General features: G+C 61.0%; 1 protein-coding gene across 2 annotated transcripts; it reads left to right on the top strand.

Annotated features, from left to right (window-relative positions):
- The first annotated feature begins 585 nt into the window (after positions 1-585).
- Positions 586-11,583, top strand: RBM38 (RNA binding motif protein 38). 2 transcript variants are annotated; one of them, XM_004585920.3, is made up of 4 exons: positions 586-993; positions 1,579-1,702; positions 2,003-2,057; positions 10,524-11,583. In XM_004585920.3, exons 1-4 carry the CDS (start codon positions 757-759, stop codon positions 10,828-10,830), a joined length of 723 nt encoding a protein of 240 aa, XP_004585977.2. In that variant the 5' UTR covers positions 586-756; the 3' UTR covers positions 10,831-11,583. The 2 variants fall into 2 exon arrangements, with proteins under 2 accessions (XP_004585977.2, XP_058535451.1); XM_058679468.1 differs by lacking the exon at positions 586-993 and adding an exon at positions 1,096-1,181.
- Positions 11,584-23,378: the final 11,795 nt, after the last annotated feature.

The following is a 23,378-nucleotide window of genomic DNA, read 5'->3' as shown; positions in this document are numbered from 1 at the left end:
ATGCCACCCCCCATGCCTTGCAATCTTAATATCCTGTGAGCCTTGCAGGGAGCGTGAAGCCCACGGCACAAGTTCCCATTCTTACCGTGGGGCACCGGGACAGAGGGTCCCAGCGGTGGAGCCCCCACCCCTCAGAGGCGTCCCAGGGTACCCCCGTGGCCCCACTTGCCTGGTGGCATCTGCTCCTTGTTACTATTGTCTAACTTAGAGCGTCCGATTTCCCTGCCTTCCGAGTTGTACACTCTGGCTCAGAAAAGCTCCCCGAGGCTGGAGGTGGCCGCCCCTGCACCTGTCGTGGGGGGTACAGGGGGTCCCTGAGCCGTGCTGCGTTTACAGATGCAACCAGACTCTCTACCTTTCCTATGGGTGCTGACGCGACACGCATGATGCTAATAACACGCGATCCACCCGAGAATGCTCCCGAAAGCGGCGCCCCCGCGCCCGGATCCACGGCGTCCTCCGGCGCGCCCCGGCTGGGCGCGGGCTGGGACTACACCTCCCAGCGGCCCCCGCGCGCCGGGCGGGGCGTGCCCGGGGGCGGGGCCCACCGCCTGGGGGCGGGGCCAGCTACAAAGCGCTCGCGGGGCGGGCGCCGGACGCAGAGTTCGCGCGGCGCCGGCTCGGAGCGCGTCGCCGAGCGGCCGAGGAGGAGCGTGGCTGCCGGACGGGCTCCCCGCGTGGCCCCGCGCGCTGCCCGGCGCCCCCCATGAGCGCAGCCCCGCGCGGCCCGGGTCCGTAGGCGGCGGGGCGCCCCCCATGCTGCTGCAGCCCGCGCCCTGCGCCCCGAGCGCGGGCTTCCCGCGGCCCCCGGCCGCCCCCGGCGCCATGCACGGCTCCCAGAAGGACACGACGTTCACCAAGATCTTCGTGGGCGGCCTCCCTTACCACACGACCGACGCCTCGCTCAGGAAGTACTTCGAGGGCTTCGGGGACATCGAAGAGGCCGTGGTCATTACCGACCGCCAGACGGGCAAGTCCCGCGGCTACGGCTTTGTGAGTGTCCCCCCGCCCCCGCGGCCGGGCCCGCACCCCTTTCCCGGACCGCCCCTGCCCCGCATCCGGCCACGGCGGCCGGGGGCGCGTGCCCTGGCCCTCCGGAGGGCCTCGCCGCCCGCCGGGCGCCCGCACCTGCCGCCCTCCCCGCCCCCACCGCGCCGCCGCAGCCAGATCCGCTGTGTTCGGTTAGGACGCCCAAGTTTGCGACGGCCGCCTTCGGGGTGTCTCGGGGACAGCGAGTGGGCCGGCAGCGGACGTTCCCCCTCCCCGTGCGCAGCACCCCCTTGAACGCCGCAGATTAGCAGCAGTTTAAGGGGAAGGGGACCTCATCTCCAGCCGGCCTGGCGGTGGACTCCAGAGGGGAGATTTGTCAGCTTCCTGCCAGGGGAATCAGGCCTACCCTTTGAGGGTCTGTTTACCCTGTTCCCTGTTGGTGTTCTTGGGAGGGGGGGCCGGAGGGAAGGTCCGGGCCCAGGTGCCCTGAATAGCAGCCTCCACCCCCTCCCGCCCTATGGAACTGAGCCTTCTGCCCTGGCCCCCCAACCCAGTGACCCGTGCCCCTAACTGCCTGTGCTCCTCCAGGTGACCATGGCTGACCGGGCGGCAGCTGAGAGGGCTTGCAAAGACCCTAATCCCATCATCGACGGCCGGAAGGCCAACGTGAACTTGGCTTATCTGGGCGCCAAGCCCAGGAGCCTGCAGACAGGTGAGAGCGTTGTGCCGCGGTCCTGGGAGCTGTTGGGCAGGCAGGGCTGCCCCCTCTCTTGGAGCAGGAGTTCTGTCCGTATCCAGAGCTGTCTGTACCCGCAGAGCCACTGCAGCTGGGGAGCCTGGCCCCTTCAGGGTGGGAGCGCATGGCCCCTGGTGGGCAGCCATCAGTGCGGGGGTCATTCCCATGGCGTGGGGACCAGTCCCCTGGGGCAGAGAGGAAGTGGGTTGTCCCCGTGAGTGGGGAGGTGAGTGGACGCGGCCTCCACGGTGCTGCCCCCGCCCCCCTTCTCTCTAGGTTTTGCCGTTGGTGTTCAGCAGCTACATCCCACCTTGATCCAGCGGACCTATGGGTGAGTGCGTGGGCAGGCCTGGGAGGTGGGATGAAGTGGGCCACCAGCTGTCGCGTCCTGGGCTGGGCACAGTGACCACGGCTGCATTCTGGGGCTGGGAGGGACAGATGAGCCTGGGAGAGGCAGATGGCATTGTCCATGCCACGGCAAGGGAACAGGTGGGGGGATTGCCTGGGTGTGCACCCCTATCCACCCACTTGTGAAATGGGGTACAGCCTGCCTCGAGCTCTCTGTGGACTTGGGGAGCCTGGTGCAAGGATGGTGGTGGGGGGAGGGGAGCGCAGCCTGTGGCAGGTGCGGCATGCTTAAGGTGGTCACTGCCGACTTCCAGGTGACTCCACTTGAAGCAACATGGTTCTGCCATTCTCTGCCATCATGGGCCTGGCAGCTGCCTGGGGAGGGTATAGGGGACTCGGCCACCTGCTTCACGTGGGTGATCCAGGGGTGTCCCCACCCCCTGGAGGGGTGTGGCCGCACCAAGGGCCCCTGCTTTGAAGTCCTCAGTGCTTCCCTAGTGTTGATCAGGTCTCTGGGTCTCAGGTCTGGGTGTGTGTGTACATACACACATGTGTGTGCCAGGGAGGGATGGGCAGCATAGCTGAGGGTGCTGTGGAGCAGGTCAGGCTCGGTGTGCAGCTGACCACAGGGTTTCTGTGCCCTGGGTGATGTCTCTACCCTGTGTGCTTGTCTGGAGGGTACCTGTGGCTCCGCTGTGGCCTACCATGGCCTGGCATGGCCATTAGTGATAACAGACACTAAGGAACCTCAGGATGCTGGCTGTGGCCTCTGCGCATGCTCCCTGTCCAGGAACAGTGGCAGAGGTGGCCACTGATGGTTGCCGATTCCCCTGCGCCTTGGTGTGTGTCATAGCTGCCTGTGCCCCTCCAGGCAAGCCTTCGAGGGTGTTGGTGTGGGCGTTAAGCATTGCTGGGTTTCCCCAGGTACCCCCAGGCAGGAGCAGGGCCTCAGATAGCCTTCCCAGCTTAGGGTATGGCCCTGCTCAGACTGTCGCCACGGGCCCCACAGCCAGGCTCCACTCCCGGCTCAACTACTTGCCCACTGGGGTCATGGTGTAGTTTCCCATATGGCACAGTGACACAGAGCGAGTGCCCAACACTTGCCTTCCTGTCCCCATAGTCTCTGAGGGTGGGTCTCGCCCTAGCCTAAGTTCACTTGTGGGGATGCTGAGCCAAAGGCAGGCCAGCCCGTCCAGGGTGGTGAGGTAGCACAATGGCTGGTCCAGGATCGCAGAGCATTGCTGTGCAGGCAGGGACCACGTATGTCATTGCGCGAGGATGGCAAGGGCCAGTCTGCCTTTGGTGCAGCTGTGCTGACTCGAGGCCCTGTTGTTTTATAACTCAGTTTGCAGCTGGCCATTTAATACCTGTGTCTACCAAAAGGCCTCGCTGTGTTTGGTGGTTGCTAGGGAGTGGAGACCAGGCGGGGACCAGGGGTCGGAGGCCTGTCTCCTTGCCTTTGCTGCAGACGTAAGACTGAAGTGTCTGCAGGCCTGCGCCCCCATCCCTGCCCCCACCTGACAGAGGCCAGGCCAGCAAGGGTGTGTCGCCACAGAGCGGCCAAGCCAGCTGCCCGGGTCAGCGGCGTGTCCTGAGCTCCCGCCCGCTGGCCAAGCCCAAGAGTTGGACGGTCAGCGTCCCCTTTGTCTTTGGGAACAATCAGGCCCCGGAACCCGGCCCAGCCTGACTCAGCGGTCAGTTTTGTCAGCTTGGGGCTGGCAGTGAGGCCAGGCCTGCTGTTGGCCGGGGGGTGGGGGGCACCAATGTGTGTGTACTGGTTAACCCCTCGCCTGCTGGCTAGAACTTTCCCCAGGTGGATGCTGTGGCTCCAGGCAGAAGGCTTGGACCATGCCAAGGCCGACAGCCTCAGCTTGAGGCTGGGTGGCTTAGGGCTGTGTATGGGTAGGTCCCGTGGGCCGGAAGGAGCCCCCACAGGACTGCATGTTAGCCAGGTCCCTTGCTCCTGCTTTGTCCTGTTAGGCTGGCCAGTACCTAGCTCGGCTGGGTGTAGGTGTGGGGAGATGCTCCGTGGCAGCCCACTGTCCTGCGTGATTGGCACAGCAGTGGGCATGAGGAGGCTGGCCGAGACGGTGAGAGCCTCCTGGTGCCCATGGGTGCCATCCACCCCATGCAGGCCAGGGACCGAGCTTCATCTTGAGCCTGGTTCGTTGGAGGCTTGCCTGGGTTATTTTTGAAGGGCCAGCTGTTGTGCTGGGGGCAGGTCCCCTCCCTGTCCTTGAAGGGCATTGCCAGGGGCTGAGTGCCCATTGAGTAGGAGTCTTACTCTGTGCCAGCCTAGGGACCTGGCCTGTCGCAGGCTCCCTGCATAGGTACCTGTTGGTGGGTGTGGGGCTTGGCACGTGACATCTAGCATGCCTTCAACACACGGTAGACTTGGGCCAGAAACACCGGCCCCCTGAGTGTGGAGCTTTTGGGATCATTGTGTCCTGCTAGTGAGGCCCTTGGTGCCCCCGTTGCGGCATGCTCAGGTCATGGAGGTGTATGTGTTGGGGGCCAAGGAGCTGGGAGGCAGGGGGTGTGGACCCTGGGGCTAGGGACGCTGCAAGCCTGTCCCTGCGTTCCATCACTGGCCCTGTGTGTCCAGATGTGGTCCTTGTGTACGAGGGCAGGGTTGGGGCTGCTGAGTATGGCGGAAGAGGAAGTGGGCACCAGCTGGGGGCATGAATCTGCATATGTTACAGATTCGTGCGTGGGCATCCATCCTGGACAGAGCTTGGGGTGGCCCACTGTGCCTGGGTCCCCAGGGCAGAGGACACTTGGTCCCGTGTGATGCTGTCCCTGGGGTGGAGGTGATGGGCCACTGTGGGGCCGCGGGCCTCGTGCTGTCGTGGCAGCTGCTGGGATGTCTTGTTGCTGCTTCGCAGTAGAAGTCAGTAAAGCCAGGGAAGATCCTGCATGCAGGTGGTGGTGGCCAGGTGGCATGTGATGGCAGGCAGGGCACAGAGACTGGCATGCAGGTGGCGGTGGCCAGGTGGCATGTGATGGCAGGCAGGGGACAGAGACTGGCTCTGGCAGTCCCTGGGGCACAGCCTTCCAGGCACAGGGACAGCAGGTGCCTGAGTGGTCACGCAGTGTGTGCCCAGCAGCAGGGGCAGGAGGCTTGGCCATGCCACCTTCCCCCCACTGACCCTGTGGCATCACGTTTTCACCCTCAGGGTGTCCTGACAGTGGCCCTGCTGCCCGCTGTCATCACTTCCTGTTTGGCAGCTCGTCTGGAGGGAGGCGCCCATGCTGCACCTGTTGTCTGTGTGTCTGCTGTAATAGGAACCCTCGGGTGGGTCCTGCGGTCCTCTCCAAGGAGTCCTTTGTTCAGGCAGGAGGAACCCTGCGTGCTGGGGCTGGAAAGAATCTTCCAGAAGCCCCTGATCAAGGGGTCGGGCTTTGGTCTGTAGGGGACTCCCAAGAACAGAGAGGTGGCTCCCAGTGCTGCGGCCCCCTGACATGCCCCAGAACGGAGGAGATGGGGAAAGTATTTCTGCAGCTGGGTCCCGGGGACGGCTCAGGCACCAGGCACCGTGTGATATGCGCGACCACGCTGTGGCCGCTGTGATGCAGCTCTGTGAGATGCTGGGTGTGTGTTGAAGGGTGTGTGAAAGAGGCAACTGAGAAGGTTCTAGAGCCCTGGGTCTGAGCAAATGGAAGACTGGCTTGGCCATGCCTGTGGAGGGTGGAGGACAGCTTTCTGGGGGAGGTTCAGAGTTGAGGTGAAGAGAAGTTCAACGGGAAGCCTGGCCCAGGGTCACAGAGCAAGCGTGTCACCTGCCGCCTGCAGCCCTCTACACTTGTTTGCTGGGCCCCAGGGAGCCTGAATGTCCCCTGAAGCTTGTGGGGGATTCCCGGGAGGCTTACTGGGGCCTGGCTTCCTGCCCGCCAGGCTGCCCTCCTGCGGCACGCTGGCCCCCTCCTTAGTGAAATGAGGCCCCAGACAGCAGAAAAGTGAAATGGGCTCATTTGTTTTTTTCGATTTTATTTTCAGAGGTGGCTTTATGTTCAGAAAATGAATCCTGCAGGGCTGTGGCCAGTTACTTTTCACTGAGTTCTGCTCTGAGTAGGGGGCAGTGGGTAGCCAATTTTCTGGGCACTGCCAGCCCCTAATCCTGGCCCTGCTCTGCGGGCAGTCTGCAGATGCCCTGCTCAGGGGCCCAGGCCGTCTGCCCAGCCTGGGTGAGGTTCCTAAGATTCATTTGTTTGAAAGGCAAAGTTAGAGGGAAAGATGTACTTGTGGTGCACTCTGCAGTGGCTGCAGTGGCCAGAGCTGGGCCAGGCTGAGCCTTGGGTTCTACCTGGGCCTCCCACGGGGGAACGGGGGCCTAATACTTGGGCCTTCTGCTGTCGCTTTCCAGGTGCGTTAGCAGAGAGCTAGATCAGAAGTGGAGCAGCAGGGACAGGAGCCCACGCCCATAGGGGATGCTGGTATCTCAAGTGGTGGCTTAACCTGTTGTACAAGAGTACCAGCCCCGCCACAGGGCTCCTTGGTATCTTGGTTTACAGACGGGGGACTGAGGGCCAGCAGTACTTGTCCCTGGGGTCTGGACAAGCAAGGCAGCTGGGCTGTTGCCTCCAACCAGTCTGTGCTACAGGTCCTTGGAGTGCTGGGGTCTAGGCCTGGAGGCTCTGGGGTGTGTGTGTGTGTATGTGTGTGTGTGTGTATGTGTGTGTGTGTGTGTGTGTGTGTGTGTGGCACTGGCTTCCAGAGAGGAGACGTGTCCCCTTGGGTTTCACTCTGCACCAAGTCTGGAGCTCTTCCCACCATGCGCCCTCATGCCATGCAGAGGCTGCCGAGCTCTTCCTGCACACCTGTCCCAGGGTGCTGTGGGGCCGCTGGCCTCCGTGATGGCCTGTTGCAGCCCTTGCATGATTTGGGGATATGGGATTCTACCGTCCTTAGCATGAGAGACGGCAGAGAACCCCTGAGTCATCTTTCCCCAAGCACCCATCCTTTCCGGCCACGTGCATGCATCCAGCATCCTATACGGCCCTGCGTGCCCCTTGACCCAGGCTTCTGCAGAGTGATGGTTCTCCTGGGAAGCTACTTCCCAGCTGGCATCCCCCAGGTGTGGGTGGGCTGACAGATTGTCTTTGGATGCCCTGGAGAGCCAGGAGATGGAAGAGCCCTGTGACACTGTGAGCGTGGCTTGGCCATGGCACACAGCTCTGGGGCACAGACAGGGCACTGTGGCAAGGGTAAGGACCACCCCAATGGCATGGGTCACCCCGCTGGCCTGGGCCCTCTAACCTTTGGGTGCCAATTTCTCTGGGATAGCTCTGGGATAGCTGTCCTCTGATACGCCATTTCCCAGAGGGCTCCTGGGCACTATGCCTGTGCAAGGGCTGGGTGTCCTGGGGGAGTGGGGACCTGCCATCCTCCCCAGCCTGCACCAAGGCGCGCTGGGGTGCCTCCTGCAGAAGCTGGGAGGAGGACGCTGTAGAGCACCTGGCAGGTGGCCAAGGCTGGCGAGTCCTGGCTCTCAGGGCCTGCCTTGCTGCAATCTTGTCCCAGTCCCCGCTCTGCCACACCCCTCAGGCCTGGGTGTTGTGGCTGTGACACTAGTGAGAATTGCAGGTGTCTGGCCGTGTCTTTATATGGCTGGGTTCCCTAACCTTAGCATGGGGGGCAGGAAGAAATGGACGTTGCCCTGGAAGTTAGGGGTGTTGGCAGAGTGATAGAAGCAGACCAGATATTGCCCTCGTCTCTAGGGCTACATCATCATGGTCAAAGGCCATGGTTTAAGCACAGGCCCTTGAGCCCAGTCCCCAGAAGACCCAGTTTGCAGATGGGGAAACTGGCTAGAGGAGGCTGTAACATCTCCAAGTGCAGAGGGTCCCAGAGCCCTGGTCCCTGCTCCACAGGGTTTCTTGGCTCCATCCACCTTGTCCCTCCTGTCCTCAGGCCTCATCTGATGGCAGATTCGGAGCTGCTATCACTGAGAGCCGAGTGTGAGGCCCAGGCTGCCAACAGAAGGAACCAGGCACTGCCCGGCCACTGGTTAAGGCCCCCGGGCCTCAGCTGGGAGATGGGATAACAGCAGCTCCTGCTCTGTGAGCCGCCTTGGGTTCCTCATGTACAGGGACAGCTGACGCCCTGCAGGTGCAGATGCTGAGTGGGATGGTCGGAGAGCCCCTTGCTCCACATGTCCTTGCCAGAGCAGGTGGTGGTGGCGAGGCAGAGCCTGGGGACGATACTGGCAGAGCGGGAGCAGGCAGGGGCAGGAGCCTCTCTGGCAACTCCATGCAGCATGCAACGGCCCAGGCCTGGCATCCATCCTCACACCTGGCTGCTCCGTGTGGCCCAGGAGCCATCAGTGCAGGCTCCTGGCCCTGTCTGACTTTGCTTTCGGGGGGGGGGGGGGGGGGCCTGCGTTTTTAGCACACAGCTCAAGGGTGCCTGGGCTGAGCTGGGGGCGCCACTGCCCATGTTTGGAGAAGTTCTGGGCTCCAGGCTTGCAGCGCTGAGGAATGTTTCCGAGGGGCTGGGGGGGCACCCCGGATGCCACGGGCAGCTTGCCGGGCACCGCACCAACGCTGGCTTCCTTGCATCTGTTCTTCCCTGGTCCTCCTTCTCAGTGAGGTCTGTGCCTGCTGCCCCAAGACCTTCATTCCCCTCTGTGCCCCGCCAAGCCTGCCAGAACACGGAGAGCTGCCCAGGTGAGCAGGGCTGGAGTGAGAGGTGCTAGCTGAGGGTTCGGTGTGCTCTGGAGGTGGAGGGTTGGCCACACGTCAGGCTCCCCCGCCTCAGGCTTGCACCTCCGGCCTCTTCGTGACTTGGCCCACAGCAGTACTGGCTTGTTCTCGGGGCAGTTGTCTCTGAGGAACCTGCAGGTGTCACAGCGCTAACCTGGGTGGGAACCCGTGCTTTCTGGGCTGAGATTGTTCTGCCTTGAGGGCAGGGCTGCGTGTCTGCTGCCTGCCATGTTGTGGCACAGAGGTGAGGTGTCTTTCAGCTTGGAGGTATGGCAGGACTTGAACCTGAGCCCAGGCCATGTTTTCCAGGGGGCAGGCAGGTGGGGCTGCTGAGGCTGCTAGGAGAGTGAGAGGAGGCACGCTTGCAGGGTTCCTGGCAGCACCCGCCTGGGTTTCAGGATCCAACGCAAATCACCTGTGTGAGCTGCTGGGACCCTGCCCGCCTAGCCAGCGTGTGTGTTGTCATGGCAACAGCTGGGGCTGCTGCACCTGCCTGGGAAGATAAACAGCCAGTGTGAGGGTGACATCGTGTTGACTCTTGGGCAGGGAGCTGGAAGTCCCCTGGAGAATAGGGCCACCCGCCCCTCCCCCAAGCACTTGCGGCACTTGCGCCACCCTGCCTTGCCCGCAGCACCCAGACCCTGGGCCCTGGCCGGGGTGGTCACCTTCTGACTCCGGACTTGTTCCCCACGTGCAGTTTTTCTCCTGAACCTCACACTCTGCCCAAGTGAGTGCTGTTCAGTGGCAGTGGCTATTGGGCAAGGTCATATGGCCTCTACCAATCTGAGCCAGGGCCTCTCTGTCACGTGTCCTCCTCCCCCCACAGCACCCTTTGTCTCTGGAGCTGCCTGTCCTGCATCAGTGGGCACGTCCAAGTGCCGCTACCACCTCCCCCAGGAGCTGTCTTCCAGGCCCGTCCATGACATGGCGTGGATTGGCACAAGGACAGACCCCAGTCAGCTGACTTGAGGGGCTGGCAGCCCTGGCTGGCTGGGTCTGGAATGCTGTGACCGGTGCCACTTGCCTCTAACTCTGTAGGAAGCTGTTTCCCTCAGGGAGGTGTTCCTACCAGCTAGCCCCCACTGCCCCCTTCAATCCTGCTGCATGCAGGTGTGGCCTGAGATCTCAAGGGATGACCTGGCCTGTTGACATCCATCAGTGCCCTGGGGTATGCTGAGCCCAACGCTCCCCACGGAGAGCTCCCCAGCGTTCCCTGGGCACACCTGGCATGCCTGTGTCTTCTCTCCAGGCAGGGCAGGCCTCCTGGGCCCCCCAGGCCTGGCTGGCATCAATTGGCAGGACAGGGATATGATAGCTCCTCCCCCTGCACCCTGAGCCGTTGGGCCAGATGTCTGCCCCAATGGACTTCCCTGGTGATTCCCATGGGTAGGAGCACAGTCCACTCTTGGCCTCCCTTGGCTGTGGGGTGGGGACTCCCAGTACCTGGCATGAGGTAGCAACACTGTGCCAAGCAGGCTGTGCCTCTCTGCCTGTTCCATCATTCACAGGTGCAGTGGGGGGAAGCAGGCATGGTGTCCTGGTGAAGGCTTGGCTGGGGCAGGCTGGGAAAGAGGAGGCCGGGGGTGATGGCACGGCTGACTTGGCAGACATGACCAGAGCGCTTACACGGTGGGGCCCCAAGCTCCGTGAGACGCTAGCCCTTGGTGTGTTGAAGTCGTCGATTTTCAGATCCCCCCCGTGTGAGTCCAGCTCTGCCTGCCCATCTGACCCTGTGCTTGGCCCGCAGGCTCACTCCGCACTACGTCTACCCGCAAGCCATCGTGCAGCCCAGCGTGGTGATCCCTGCAGCCCCAGTGCCCTCACTGTCCTCGCCCTACCTGGAGTACACCCCAGCCAGCCCAGCCTACGCTCAGTACCCACCAGCCACCTATGACCAGTACCCATATGCCGCCTCTCCTGCCACGGCCACCAGCTTCGTGAGCTATGGCTACCCGGCCGCCGCCATGCCCCAGGCCCTCTCTGCTGCGGCCCCTGCAGGTACCACCTTCGTGCAGTACCAGGCCCCGCAGCTGCAGCCTGACCGCATGCAGTGAGGGCCGTCCCCCACCAGGTACTGTGGTGGCCTGGCCCCGGATGCCAAGAGACTGTCTCCATTCTAATTCGGCTCGGGGCGACTCGGGCGAGGACCCAGGCAGAAAGGGGGTCCGAGGAGCTGCCTGAAAGCACGAGCCCAGGTCCACTGCTGCAGCGGCCGCTCCACAGCAGGATCCCAGCAGGGCCTTCACACCGTGCAGCCACCGTCCTCACACAGGTGCCTTACTGGAGGGAAGCGAGCCACACGAGCAGATGCCCGGGCCGTCTGCTCACTGTCATTGTCTGGCTACGAAGGGGGTGTTCAACTTCCAGTCTGCCCCTGAGGATGCAGACCTCTGGCTGCCTTGTTCCTGTTTCCCCGAGTCCACGCTGTGCACCTGCGCTCCAGTGCCTGGCTGGGACTGGGAGCTGGCTCAGGAGCCGTCACTGCGGCCCAGGCTGCCGTCTCCTTCCAGTCTTGCGCTCCAGGGTTCAACTGGGCTCCAGCACACTCGGCTCTTGCAGGCGTCCTGAGTACAGGTGCTGCCCGCCCCTCCTCCCTCCCTGCCTCCCACCAGCCCCGCCCTGTACCCCATCCCTGCCCTCCCAGGGGCTCTGGGATGGGGGAGGGAGGGGCCCTTGGGGGCCTACCTCAGGGAGCTGAGTACGTCCGGTACAGAGGCAAGCCCAGAGAGTAAAGGTAGCTAATAAGATAATATTTTTATTAGAATATTCTGATTATAAGAATAAAACTTTTTTTCTTTAAAGAAGAAGTTGGTCTGTGAGTTTGTGGGCAGCACTCCCACTCTGGGCCCTCCGGTCGTTGGGCAGCCTCACTAGTCCCGGGGCCAAGAGCTTGTTGCTTGTTGCTGTAACCCACAGCTAGTGCTGTGCTGGCACACAGCTGGGACCCTGAGCAAGCTCTGAGATGGGGCCAGCCCATGGCAAGTCAGCTGAGCCCCAGGGTGCCCTGGCAGGCATCTTGGATTGCAGGGTGCAGGGGATCTGAGCTGGGAGGGGCTGGGACAGAGCTGGGAGCGCCCCTGCCTTCCTCTGGCCATTCCTTGAGGGGTGCAAGGAGCCCCTGTCCTGCCCCACCTGCATCAGGTGCTGTCCCAGTGGAGCTCCTTCTCCCCAGCCACTGCAGGCCCCTCCTACCCCCCAGAGCTGAGTTTGCAAACATTCCGGAGGGTCAGAGAGGTGAGCTTGGGGCTCCAGCCAGGGAAGACATTGGCTGCAGCTGATAAGGGCATGGGAGGCCAGTGAGGGGCTTGTGGGTGCTGCCAGAGTTATCAGGAGGAGCACTTGGAGCCTGGGCACTTCCTGTCACTATCAGCTGGTGGCAGCTCTGGGCCAGGCCTTTGGGAAGGCCTCAGAGCTAAAAAAAACATGCTCACTGGTCTCAGACCTGAGGGCTGCTGCTTGGGGTAAGCCCAGGAGTGAGGAAGCTGTGCCTCCCACGCTGGTGGGGTGTAGGCCACAGCAGCAGAGGCACAGCCGGGGCTGCAGCCGCTGACACCTGCAGCACTCCTGGGGCAGGGCGCTAGGCCCTGTGCCCTGCGTGGTCCAGGATGGTCTCTGCCCCTCATTGTGTGCCCACATGGCAGGGGAAGCCAAGGCCCCCGAGGGTGGGGCCGCTGCTGCCCAGGTGCACGGGGGTGCGACATGAGATGGCTGGCTGCTTGCAGGGCAGAACTTGGGCCCGAAGCACTGGGAGCCCTGGTCTGTCTTGGCCTCAGAGGTCATGACACGTGGCAGGGGCTCAGGGAGGGGACCCATCACGCAGGTGTGCACAGGCTCACTGACCCGCATGCCTGCATGCACACAGATACACAGGCACGCTGGGCTCTTCATGGAATTAGAAGCTGTGGGTGCATTGCAGCAGGTCAGCATCGTCCTGCCTGCCCCGCAGTCCTGGGTGTGGCCGGTTAGCTGGGATGCATGCAGACGCTGTCCTTGCACAGGATCTGCGCACGATGCACAAATGCATGCAACTGTATATCCACAGGGCACACTCATTAGAAAGTTTGAGTAAAGATGCCATTTAAAGAATGTTTATTTGGGGTGGGGGGAGGACTGCTGTTGTGGCATAGCAGGTAAAGCCACCACCTACAGTGCTGGCTTCTCACCTGGGCATTGGTTTGTGTCCCAGCTGCTCCACATTCAATCCAGCGCCTTGCCAGAGGCTAGGGAAAAGCAGTGGACGACGGCCTGAGTGTTTAGGCCCTTGCCAACCATTTAGAAGAACCAGATGAAGTTGCTGGCTTCAGCCTAGCCCAGTCCTAGCCATTGTGACCACTTGGTGGTGAGCGAGGGGGATGGTGAACCAACCAACCCCCTTCAGTGTGAAGCTGACTTCAAATAAATCAATCTTTGGAAAAATATTTTGGTACAAAGAAGTTCAAATCTACATAGTTCCATATAATACATATTCATTCCAACTTTTTTTGGTACTGAATAATTTGAAGTTCCATTTCCCCACATGCATGTGGGGGGGCCACGTGTGCATGTGCGGGCAGCACATGCAGCTGCGTACTTGCACGTGCGTTTAGCCTTTGGGGCCCCAGGCAGCAGCCACAGCCCTGGGACTGAGGGCAAGAGGGCAGCAGAGGCGGAGCAGGCCTGGTGGGCCGGAGGGGATGGCAGGCAGGAGGCCGGACTGCCAGGGGTGCCCGCTTGGGGCTGCCTGTGATGGTGCAGGGGCAGGTGCCTGGCTGCCCTGCCTCAGGGGTTCCCCTGTGCCCCCTTCCCATCCCTGCCCACATCCTCATACCTCTTGTGCTACTACCCTTGAGACTACTCAATGTCACAACCTGGGGTGCCGCACCCCTGCCCAATGCTGGAGGCAGAGAGAAGCAGAGGAGAGTGGGCCACCTCTGCAGCAGCCGGCCGTCCCCAGGGCTACAGTCCCCTGAGTGGGCCAGGGAGGACACAGGCCAAGGCTGCCACATGAGCATGGGGAGAAGGGCAGGGAGCCTTGGGTCCTGAGACCCCTCCCTTGATCGATGGTAGGCCTGGGAGACTTCCAGCTGGAGTGGAGCCGTGGGGATGACAGAGTCCACTGTGGGTGGGAGCCTTGTTATTGTCCCATTTCCCGATGAGCAAACTGAGGCTGTCTAGCCGTCATTGCCTCCCTTAAGGTATAAGCATAAAGATGGGCCAGGATATGACGGAATCAAGGAACAGCTGCTCTGGTAGGGTCTCCCGAGTGCCCCCCGCCCTGGAATGCCTGTCCTCACAGGACCTCATCTGTTCCCTGCGTGGCTTAGGCCGAACTGCAGGTAGCCCTGGAGGTCCCACAGGTCCAACAACCCAGCAGTTACCCTCCTCAGGCACCGGCCCAAGTCCTCCCCCCTCTCAGGCAGGTGTCCAGTGGCATTGTTGGGGCCTCCTGCACCTGCTGCACCATAGCTTGGGCAGGCAGCAGATTCTGCTCCCCTGGCCCTGGCACAGGGCGAGGCTGGGCAGGTACCCAGGGCAACCAGTCACACTGAACTCCTCCCAGGGCTCCTGGGAAGGGAGGCTGACTTTGTGGGATGGCCCAGTCAGAACAGACACACCTTGATCTACCAGTGCCTGAAGCTTCTGCCCCAGGCTGCTGCTTCCCAGGACCTCCAACCCACTGTGGTAACTTTGTAAATAATTGAAAAAAGACAAATCTGCCACTGGCTATTTACTTGCCAAATTCCTCCAGACCAGCCAGGGCTGGGTCTGGAGCGGGGAGTACCTTCCAGCTTCCCCACAGTGCCAGGGGCCCAGGTACACATCAGCAGGGAGCTGGAATCAAAAGTAGAGCTGGGGCTTGAACCCAGGCCCCCAAGCAGCAGTCAGCACCAGCCCACACGGCCCCCTTTGCCCTAGGCCTCTTGGACCTATTTTTCTATCCACCTTCCACCCCCTTGCAGCTGGGACCCTGCACCGGTGCCTTTTCAGAGGGCCTAAAGTGCTCAGAGTGAGGCCCAGCAAAGTTCAACAGAAAGCCCCCAATCACTGTGGTCCCTGGTTTGGTGGTGGTTCACTTTCTCCCTCCTGTGACAGACACCAGAAGCATGTGGCCCCAGACAGGATCTGGTGACAGCTCCTAGTCAGCCAGGAGGCACTCAGATGCCATTCTGCTTCCCCAGGTACTGTGTTGACAGTGCCTTCCTCTGTCAGGACCACCTCGAGGAACCAGAGTGGCTGCTTGAGTTCTAGCCATCACGTCTCAAAGTCCAGGCAGCAGCAGGAAGAAGGGGGAAGGCTGGAGCAAGTTCCTGAAGCTGAGAGTCCCCGAGGAGGTGTCAGATGCCATATAAATGTCCACTCCTTGGGCAAAAGCTGGTCCCTGAAGACCCTCCGGAGTGTAGGTGCCCAGCTGGGGCAGAGCTGCCGAGGAGGCCGAGGCCCTCCAGGGCAGGCTGAGGAGGAGGCTTGCTGGGCCCTTCCTGCACCCCAGGAGAGCAGTGTCCAGGTCTCGGGAGACCTGTGAGAGCTGGCGCCATCCACCCTGTGTCCCCACACCAGGGGCTGTTGCGCCTGTTTCGGGGGGGGGCGGCGCGGCCAAGATGCTGAGTGCTCTCCAAGGGGTCCCAGGGCCTTACACTGCCCTGCAGACCCCACACTCAGCCACTCAGCCACATGCACACAGCCCTGGGGAGGCACTCGTTGGTATCCTTTGGCCCCTTAGAAGCTACACCTCGAGGGCAGTCACTGACCCGCCCTGGGGCCAGCTCTGTCTCTTCCTTGGCCTCCAGCCTCTAAGAGGCTCCGGTGGGGCATGCTGGTTAATGGCCCAGGGTGCCCCATCCTCACCCACACCTCTCTGAACCTCAGCCTGGGTCTGCCGCAGGCGAAGGCCAAAGTGGCAGCTTGGGCTACCCTAGCTTTGCTGCCCTGGAACCTGGGCGTGATGACTGGAGCTCTGGCACCCACTTCGGTCCTTGGGCTATGGGTCGAGTCATGTTTCCACTGTAAATGGGTCCGTAACCACAGGGTCTGCTCTGAGGGCTGTCAGTAGGATTAAAGCAGTGAGTTAGGGAATGTGTACTCAGTGAAGCCTGCTGGGTGTTGGGCCTCTTATCCCTCTGATCCTCTGAGTCTCCAAGCCCCACTGGAGGCAGGGAAAGCAGAGCAAGGGATACAAGATGGAAGGGGCAGCGGCAGCCCAGTTCCTGCCCTGCAGATCCTGCCTGGTGATGGATCCTCACCCTCCCACCACCTGCGTCCTGACTCGGGAACTCAGGGTACCCTCCCAGCCGCAGCACTCATGAGCACTCACCAGGGCCTCCCATCTGTGACTTCTCTGAGCTCCCCCCACCCTGGCTGTGCCCACTTCACAGCTGGGCACCCTGAGCACCTGCCAGGGGCCAGGGAACCCGTGGGTGATGGGCAGAGGCAGGGTTTGGAAGGAGCCAGCTGGGGTGGCTCCTCCCCTGTGTCCCTGCTGAGTCACAGATGTAAACAGCCAACCCGAGTCCCTGGGCAGCCGGCCAGTCAGTGTGCCCTGCCGGGCCTGGAGGCTGTGGACTGCCCCCTGCGCAGGGCACAGCGTGGGCTGCACCCAGCCCTCGGATCCCTCCTGCTGGGGTTGATAAGTGCCCAGCTCGGCTTATCGGCGCCGCTGCCCAGCCTGCTCCGGCGAAGCCCGGCGTGCACGCCAGGAGCATGAGGCCTGCAGGGCGCTGATGGGCGAGCAGCCCCTGGCCAGCCCACCTGACGGTGCACCGGGTTCCCGATGCCTCCTCGTGGTGCCCTGCCACAGCAGCAGGAGGGAGCACAGAAGGAACCCTTCTAAACAACAAGAGTGCGTCCGGGAAGTGTAGCAGGCCACAGGGCGGGCTTCGCTGCAGGGAAGGAAAGGATGGGAGACAGACTCTGCCCTCACCCCACCAGAGCCAGCTTTGGGTTTATTTTAATAGTTTTGTAACTCCTTATTTATGTCTGTCTATTTGGAAGGTGAAAAGAAAGCGTGAGAGCGTGAGGCAGAGTGACTTCTCCCGCTGGCACACTCGCCACGTGCCCATAGCAGTAAGCCAGGAGTCCAGATCTCCGCTCAGGTCTCCCACGCGACAGGGACCCAGCTGTCACCTGCTGCCCCCTAGGGTGCTCCTCAGCAGGGATTGGGTCAGAAACAGAGCAGGACTCATACCAGAGACCCAGCAAAGGCCCCGTGGCCTCTAACAGTGATCTCAGCTGCCCTGAAGGCTGCCTGACACTGGACAAGCTGCCCAGTGCCCTGACTGCCCCAAGCACCAGTGTCTTCATGGTCTACACAATGGGCCCACCTCCTGCTATCCCAAAGAACACCAAGTGGGACCAGCTCTCGTGATGATGGCTGGGACCCTCCAGGCTGACTCAGCCTCAAACCCTGCCCCCTCAGTTCTGAGGATCTCAGTTTCCCATAATACCCCATGTTGGCTCTGCCCCTGCCAATGCAGACGCCTCTGCGGTGACTGGAGGGTCCCCATCGCCCTGAAGCAATCCGGTTATCAGGGCGTTCTGCTTAGCCCCTCCCAAGTCCCAGGCTCCTGGAGTGGAGACTGGTCTGCATGTTCTTCAAGCAATTTTAATTTTGTTTTTAAAGATTTATTTATTTAGGGCCTGGCACAGTAGCCTAGTGGCTCAAGTCCTCGCCTTGCACATGCCAGGATTCCATATGGCATCTGTTCGTGTCCTGGCTGCTCCATTTTCCACCAAGCTTCTCGCTTGTGGCTGGGAAAGCACTAGAGGACAGCCCAAAGCCTTGAGACCATTCACCCACATGGGAGACCCAGAAGAAGCTCCTGGCTTCAGATCGACTCAGCTCCAACTGTTGTGGTCACTTGGGTAGTGAACCAGTGAACGTAAATCTTTGTTTCTCCTCTCTGTATATCTGGGTTTCCAATAAAAATAAAATAAATCCTTATACAAAGATTTATTTATTTATTGTAAATACAGAGTTGCAGAGAGAGAGAATCTTCCATTTGCTGATTTACTCCTCAAATGGCTGCAATGGCTAGAGCTGAGCGAATCAAAAGCCAGGAGCCCGGAACCCCGCCGGAGCCCATGTGGGTACAGGGTCATAAGGCTTTGAGCTATCCTCCACTGGTTTCTGAGGCACTTTAGCAGGGAGCTGGACGGGAAGTGGAGCAACCAGGTCTCCAACTAGTGCCCACATGCGATGCCAGGGTTTCGGGCTGGGACTTGGCCTGGCGGGACCAGCGCAAGCCACAGAGCACATATTTAACATGGTGTTCAGCTCCTCCCGTGGCTCCCGGGGCCCTGCCTACATCCCTTGGTTTTTCCTCTGAAGTTTTGAGCAGGGACAGCAGACAGCGCCTTCCATAGCTTGAAGGAGGATGTCCCGCCCACTTTCTTTGAGTGTCCTCCCAATCCCTATTTTCTTTTCTTTTTTTTTTTTTTTAAAGGTTGATTTATTTTTACTGGAAAGTCAAATTTACAGAGAGAAGGAGAGACAGAGAGGAAGATCTTCCATCTGCTGGTTCACTCCACTTGGGGAGCCTGCTCGAGCCACCAGGGCCAGGAGCCAAGCCTGCCATCCTGATCTGGGGCTTGCCGGGTGCGGTTGGGGACAAGGGGATCCTACCCAGCCCCCTGCCTCCTGGGACCCCAACCTGGCCAATGAGAATGCAGCTGCCGCCAGCCTCAGTGATTGAATGGGCACATGGCTGGGTTACAGCCCTGGTGGTCCCGAAGGCTTGTGCTGGGGTGGCCGAGAGAGGCAGGGCTCTTTGTCCAGATGTTGACATCTGGAGCATCCAATTTGAAGCTGCGCAGGGACCTCCAGAAGGCTAAGCCGGACTCAGTGGTGCAGGGTGGGAGCAAAGCAGCCAGGACACTGGGTCCCCACAACTTGTGTTCAGAGTGCTGGCCCAGCTGTTCCCACAGCAACAGCTCTGAGCCCTCAGTTCTCTTGGGTAAGCCAGTGCAATGGGCTCCCAGGCCAAACCATGAACACTCCCCCAAGTCAGGATCAGGGCCTTTGTCCAGGCTAAGGACCCAAGAGCCCAATGGAAGACCCTTGGTGCTAGGAAGAGAATTGCAGGGCTGGGTGGGAGTGACTGGGTGGGGGGCAGCCTTTGCAAAAGCGCCCAGGTGCTGAGTCAGGCAGAGGTCCATGTTGTATGGCACGGCCCCAGCTGGGCAGGGACTGACAGGAAGTGGCGGGCATGACCCGGAGGCAGCTAAGCCATAGTTTCCCAGGGCTTGAGATGACCTCGGGTGCCAGCAGGACTGTGTGCTGTGCCAAGTGACCCTTTCCCACTGATGGACTGCCAGCAGTACCTCCGCCCTGTCACCAGGTCCCTGCTCACCTCTAACCCACCAGAAGGGTCCCCTGGGCTTGGTTGGACAGGCTCCTCCCAGCACCTCCCTTCCAGAATCCTGGCTGGGGACCGAGCATCCTCCCCTATGGCCCCTGCCAGCCATTTGCATCACTAATGAGGCCGGGCAGGCTACTGGGCTCTTGCCAGTCATCCTGACGCTACCTCACTACCCTCGGTGACTTAAGGACACTGGCCAGGATCCAGCTGCTGGCGATACACAGCTTGCCACTCCCTCATAATGCCCAGGTCCCCAGCCTGCCTGGGATCCTGCTGACCCAGGCAGCCCTCACCACCAGCAACAGAACAGCTTTCGTCAGAATACCAAGCAGCCCGGCCAGGAGGGCTCTGTGGGGCCCGGCCTCCACTCCCCAGCCCACTCTCTGGAAGAAGGAGCCAATGCCCCAAGAGGGTGAGTGACAGCCCAGGGCTCCATGAATCCCCAGCTAGAGCTGGCACTTGAATTTGTGTCATTCTGCTCTACAGGTTGCTTTGGGCGGTTGCCATGGGGACCATCAACCCTGGCCCTGCATTGGGTGCTCACAGCTGCATGCTGGGTCAGTGGGAACCCTCTGCAAGTGAACCCTGTCCTCTGAGGATGGTGGAGGTTGAGTGGGGGCCACGTTGCTTCCTGGACTCGGCCCTGGGAGATGAGGCAGCGCCCACGCCCGCTTGGGGTTCTGACTTTACACGTGTGCCTGGGCATTGCAACAGGCACTCCTTGGGTCAACAGCCAACAGCCGGCATGCAAACTTTTTCTGAGCCTTGGTTGCATTTCTCCTCTGCAGGCTTCTTCCAAAGCAGGGGTGAGGCCGTGGACATCCCAGGATCCTCAGAGCTGAGCCTACCGCCCAGCCGCCCACGAGGGTGTTGGAGGTCTGCTGAGGCTCTTTGTGGCTTGTTTGCCACAAGCCTGGCTCCCCACTGGCCTGGCCTCTAGTGCCAAGCTGGGGAGTCCGGCCTGGAGAGGCCTCGGGTGTCAGTCTTTGCTGGCTTCTCCACCTCTGCCCTGCTTGCCCCCTGTGTTCTGTCCAGCCTCGGGGCCTTTGCTCTTGCTGCCTGGATGTCTTCCAAGGCTGCTGACTTGTCCTCCTTCAAGGTTGGCACCTGTCACCTTCTTGGGGAGCCTCCAGAACTGCACAGGTGCGCTCTCCACCATGTCTGCCACCTTGGGCAGCTGCGCAGGAGCCTTGTCCGTGCCTGTGACCCTGCAGGATTAGGAGTGGGAGGAATGAGGTGGGAGGCAGCGGAGGGAGGGGCAGGGCCGGGGCCATCGAGGGACTCAGCAGAGATGAACAGACCCAGAAAGGCAGACAGAAGCGGGCAGGTGGCTGGGCGGGGGCGGAGGAGGGAAAGGGAGCCGGAGGCAGGCCAAGAGGGAGCCTGGGCTTGGGTCACTGGGGTGACGCTTCGTTCTGGGATTGGTCAGGGGTGACAGTGGCAATCCCTTTGTGTGCTCCAAAGGCCACAGGATGGCCCAGGTTAAAGGCATGCGCCTCACAGAATGTGAGTTTCTTCTTAAGCACTCACCAACAACACTCTTCCAGGGTCACGACGGACAAGGACAGGTGGACAAGCTGCCCCTTGCAGTGAGACTGGGGGAGGGGAGGGCAGGAAACTGGAGAGTGACACGTTGCTGCCTGTGGGTGAGCCGGGCCAAGAGCACGGGGTAACTCGGTTCTCTCGTTCTCCAAGCCAAAAATTATTTGGAAATGCAAAATTGAAACCCACAGAGCAGAGGGCACTAGCCCTCAGGGAGCCTGCGTCCTCACAGCCAGGGTGAGGGGAGGAATAGGCAACGGGCAGCTTGGTTCTGTCCGCAACTCTGGGCAGGGGGTTAGCACCAGCTCCAGCCCCTCCTGTGTTCAAGGCCACAGGGCCCCACTGCACCCCACAGCAGCTGCAGAAGGCACTCAGATTCTCCGAGGACTCAGAACTACAGCTAAATGCACTTACCATGGGGTCCCCACACAACAGACATCAGTGCTCCAGACCCTGCTGGCCTGCCAAGCAGGCCAGGGCAGCTCCTTGCTGGGGTCTGGCCCCTCGTGCAGGTCCCACGCAGGATCCCCCCAAGCTGGGGGCACATGGGGCACACAGCAGGTGTTTAGATCTTCTACCTGCTGGTTCACCCCTCAGATGGCCACAGCGGCCCAGAGCCTCTAACTCCATCCAGGTCCCCCACAGCTGGATCATCGTATGCTCCCTTCCCAGGTGGGTTAGCAGGGAGCTGGCTAGCAGTGGGCTAGCTGGGACACAAACAGATGCTCCTATGGGATGCTGTGTCGCAGGAGGCTTGGATCCGAAGCCGCAACGCTGCCCCTTCTGCAGCCGCTTTTCTTTTACAACTGCAACCAGAGAGGTGAGGTTTGCCCTCAGGGCCCAGCAGCACATGTGGTGTGTGGCACGTGTGACTCTGACTCAGAAGCTGCCAGCCGGCCCCAGTGGGAAGCCGAGTGGAAGCCGAGTACTTGTCCCCAGTTTCCTTTCCTGGGGCGGGGTGGGGGCAGGGCTGTCACACCGCTGTGCAGCCACTTCCTCTCCTCTGCCTTCTATATTTAGGTCCCAGCCTCTGGGCTGGGTGTGGCTTGGTCTGTGGCTCCTTCCGGCCCAGGGAGAGAAGTTTTCAACCTCTTTCCCTGCACCTGAGGCCGGAGGAGCCTGTGGGTCCCAGGTGGGTGCACAAAAGCCAGTGATTCCAGACTGCTGGCAGGTCGGCACCCCACGCCTGGGCCACTGGCTGGTCCAGAGGTGTGCATGTGACAGAAGCCTGTCCCCTCTCCCTGTGTTTCCAGTGTTTCCTGAGTGCTGTCCAAGTGCCAGGTGCATCTAGATTGGGGTTTGCAGCAGTGAACGTGACAAGGCTGTGCCCTCTTGGGGGGCTGGTGGTCCTAAGAGTGAGATACAGCACGAGCACCCACCATGACGAGTGGCACGAACAAACATCGCCCTGATTGCCTCAGCCCTTTCGTATCTGCTTCCCCGTTTCCCACAGCTCGTGAAATTCGTGCCGTCCAGTCATCCACCAGAGATGTAACCTCGTGGTGTCTTACCTGAGAACCCCACCCATCGATCTCTTAGAGTCCCTCCCCATAATCCTCGCCCACCTACCAATCACCTGTGATAATCTCAGTCACCAATCCCTGGGACCCACCTGCAGCCCCTCCCAACCAATTTCCCGCACCCCCACAACCTTCCTGGGTTGTATAAAATGAGCCTCCACATGTGTGTGCCCTCTCCTTTTGCCTTTCCTGGCTCTCCCCTGTCCTCCATCTTGCCCCCTCCCCTGCCCTGGCAGCCCTCACCCTTCCACATGTTCTGCCCTCCCTCCACCCCACTCCCGTTCCTACCTTGCTGAAATAAAGAACATCCTAAGCACCTCGCTGCATCTGGTGTTTCAGCTTGGAGAGAGGACTTGGCGGGGGGGGATTAGCTGTGCGTAAGGAATTAGCTACACAGAAAAATTTATCATGCCTAAAAGCTAACACACACACACACACACACACGGTCAGGGTACAAGAGACAGCAGAGCTTTCAGCAAGGTTCCAGGAGATGGGCCGTGGAGGGCGGCTCTGGGTGTGGGGTCGGGCTGCCTCCACTTGGCCCCTGAGGAGGAGGCTGAAGGGTGAGCAGGGACCCAGCCCCTGTCAGGGAAGCACCTCACCACAGAGGAGAACCTGGTGCTCATGGCAAGCGTGTGGAGTCTGCGCACCATGGAGGAGGGCAGGGAGGGGCCCTGGGTGTAGAGCCTGAGTGACCAGGGAGCCCCTGAGGAGTCCTGGGAAGGACGCAATACAAAAGGGAACTCCAAGCCTGGCGTAGGAGAGGGGAGGGGAGGGTACAACGGGTGAGGGTGTGGGCCTTTCAGGAGCAGGAGGAGCAGGTCCCTGGTAGCAAGTCCTGGAAGCTGGCTGCCAGTGGGACAGTCAGGTGGCTTCAGTCGAGTGCTTTGGCCTCTGCTCCCCTCCTCAGCCTAGTGCACCTGCACCAGGCACCTGCAGCGTGGCCCTTGTGGGGGAGATGAGGACAGGGCCAAGGCCACGGTGGAGGGGGTGGTGGTTGTTACCGGCTTCCTGGCTTCAAGTGTCCCACTCCCACAGGGCTTCCCAAGTGAGCTTGCCAACAGTGGAGGAGATGACAAAGTAGCAATGTAAATTAACTGTCACGTGAAAACAAAGAACAAGCGCATGGCCTTGAAGTAGAGAAGCCCAAATCCTCTAAATACTGATGGGATTAGGGGGAATAACACACCCCAATGCTGGTAGAGA

This window comes from Ochotona princeps, chromosome 22, assembly GCF_030435755.1.
Source record: "Ochotona princeps isolate mOchPri1 chromosome 22, mOchPri1.hap1, whole genome shotgun sequence".
NCBI classification, from domain to species: domain Eukaryota; kingdom Metazoa; phylum Chordata; class Mammalia; order Lagomorpha; family Ochotonidae; genus Ochotona; species Ochotona princeps.
Note: the sequence above shows the minus strand (reverse complement) of the source record. Positions and strands in the feature narration are given on the sequence as shown.

Excerpts from the sequence above, each read along its gene's own strand:
- RBM38 (XM_004585920.3), top strand. The coding sequence starts at position 757 with ATGCTGCTGCAGCCCGCGCCCTGCGCCCCGAGCGCGGGCTTCCCGCGG. Across the intron at positions 994-1,578 it reads AGTCCCGCGGCTACGGCTTT|GTGACCATGGCTGACCGGGC; the intron begins GTGAGTGTCCCC and ends GTGCTCCTCCAG. Across the intron at positions 1,703-2,002 it reads GCCCAGGAGCCTGCAGACAG|GTTTTGCCGTTGGTGTTCAG; the intron begins GTGAGAGCGTTG and ends CCTTCTCTCTAG.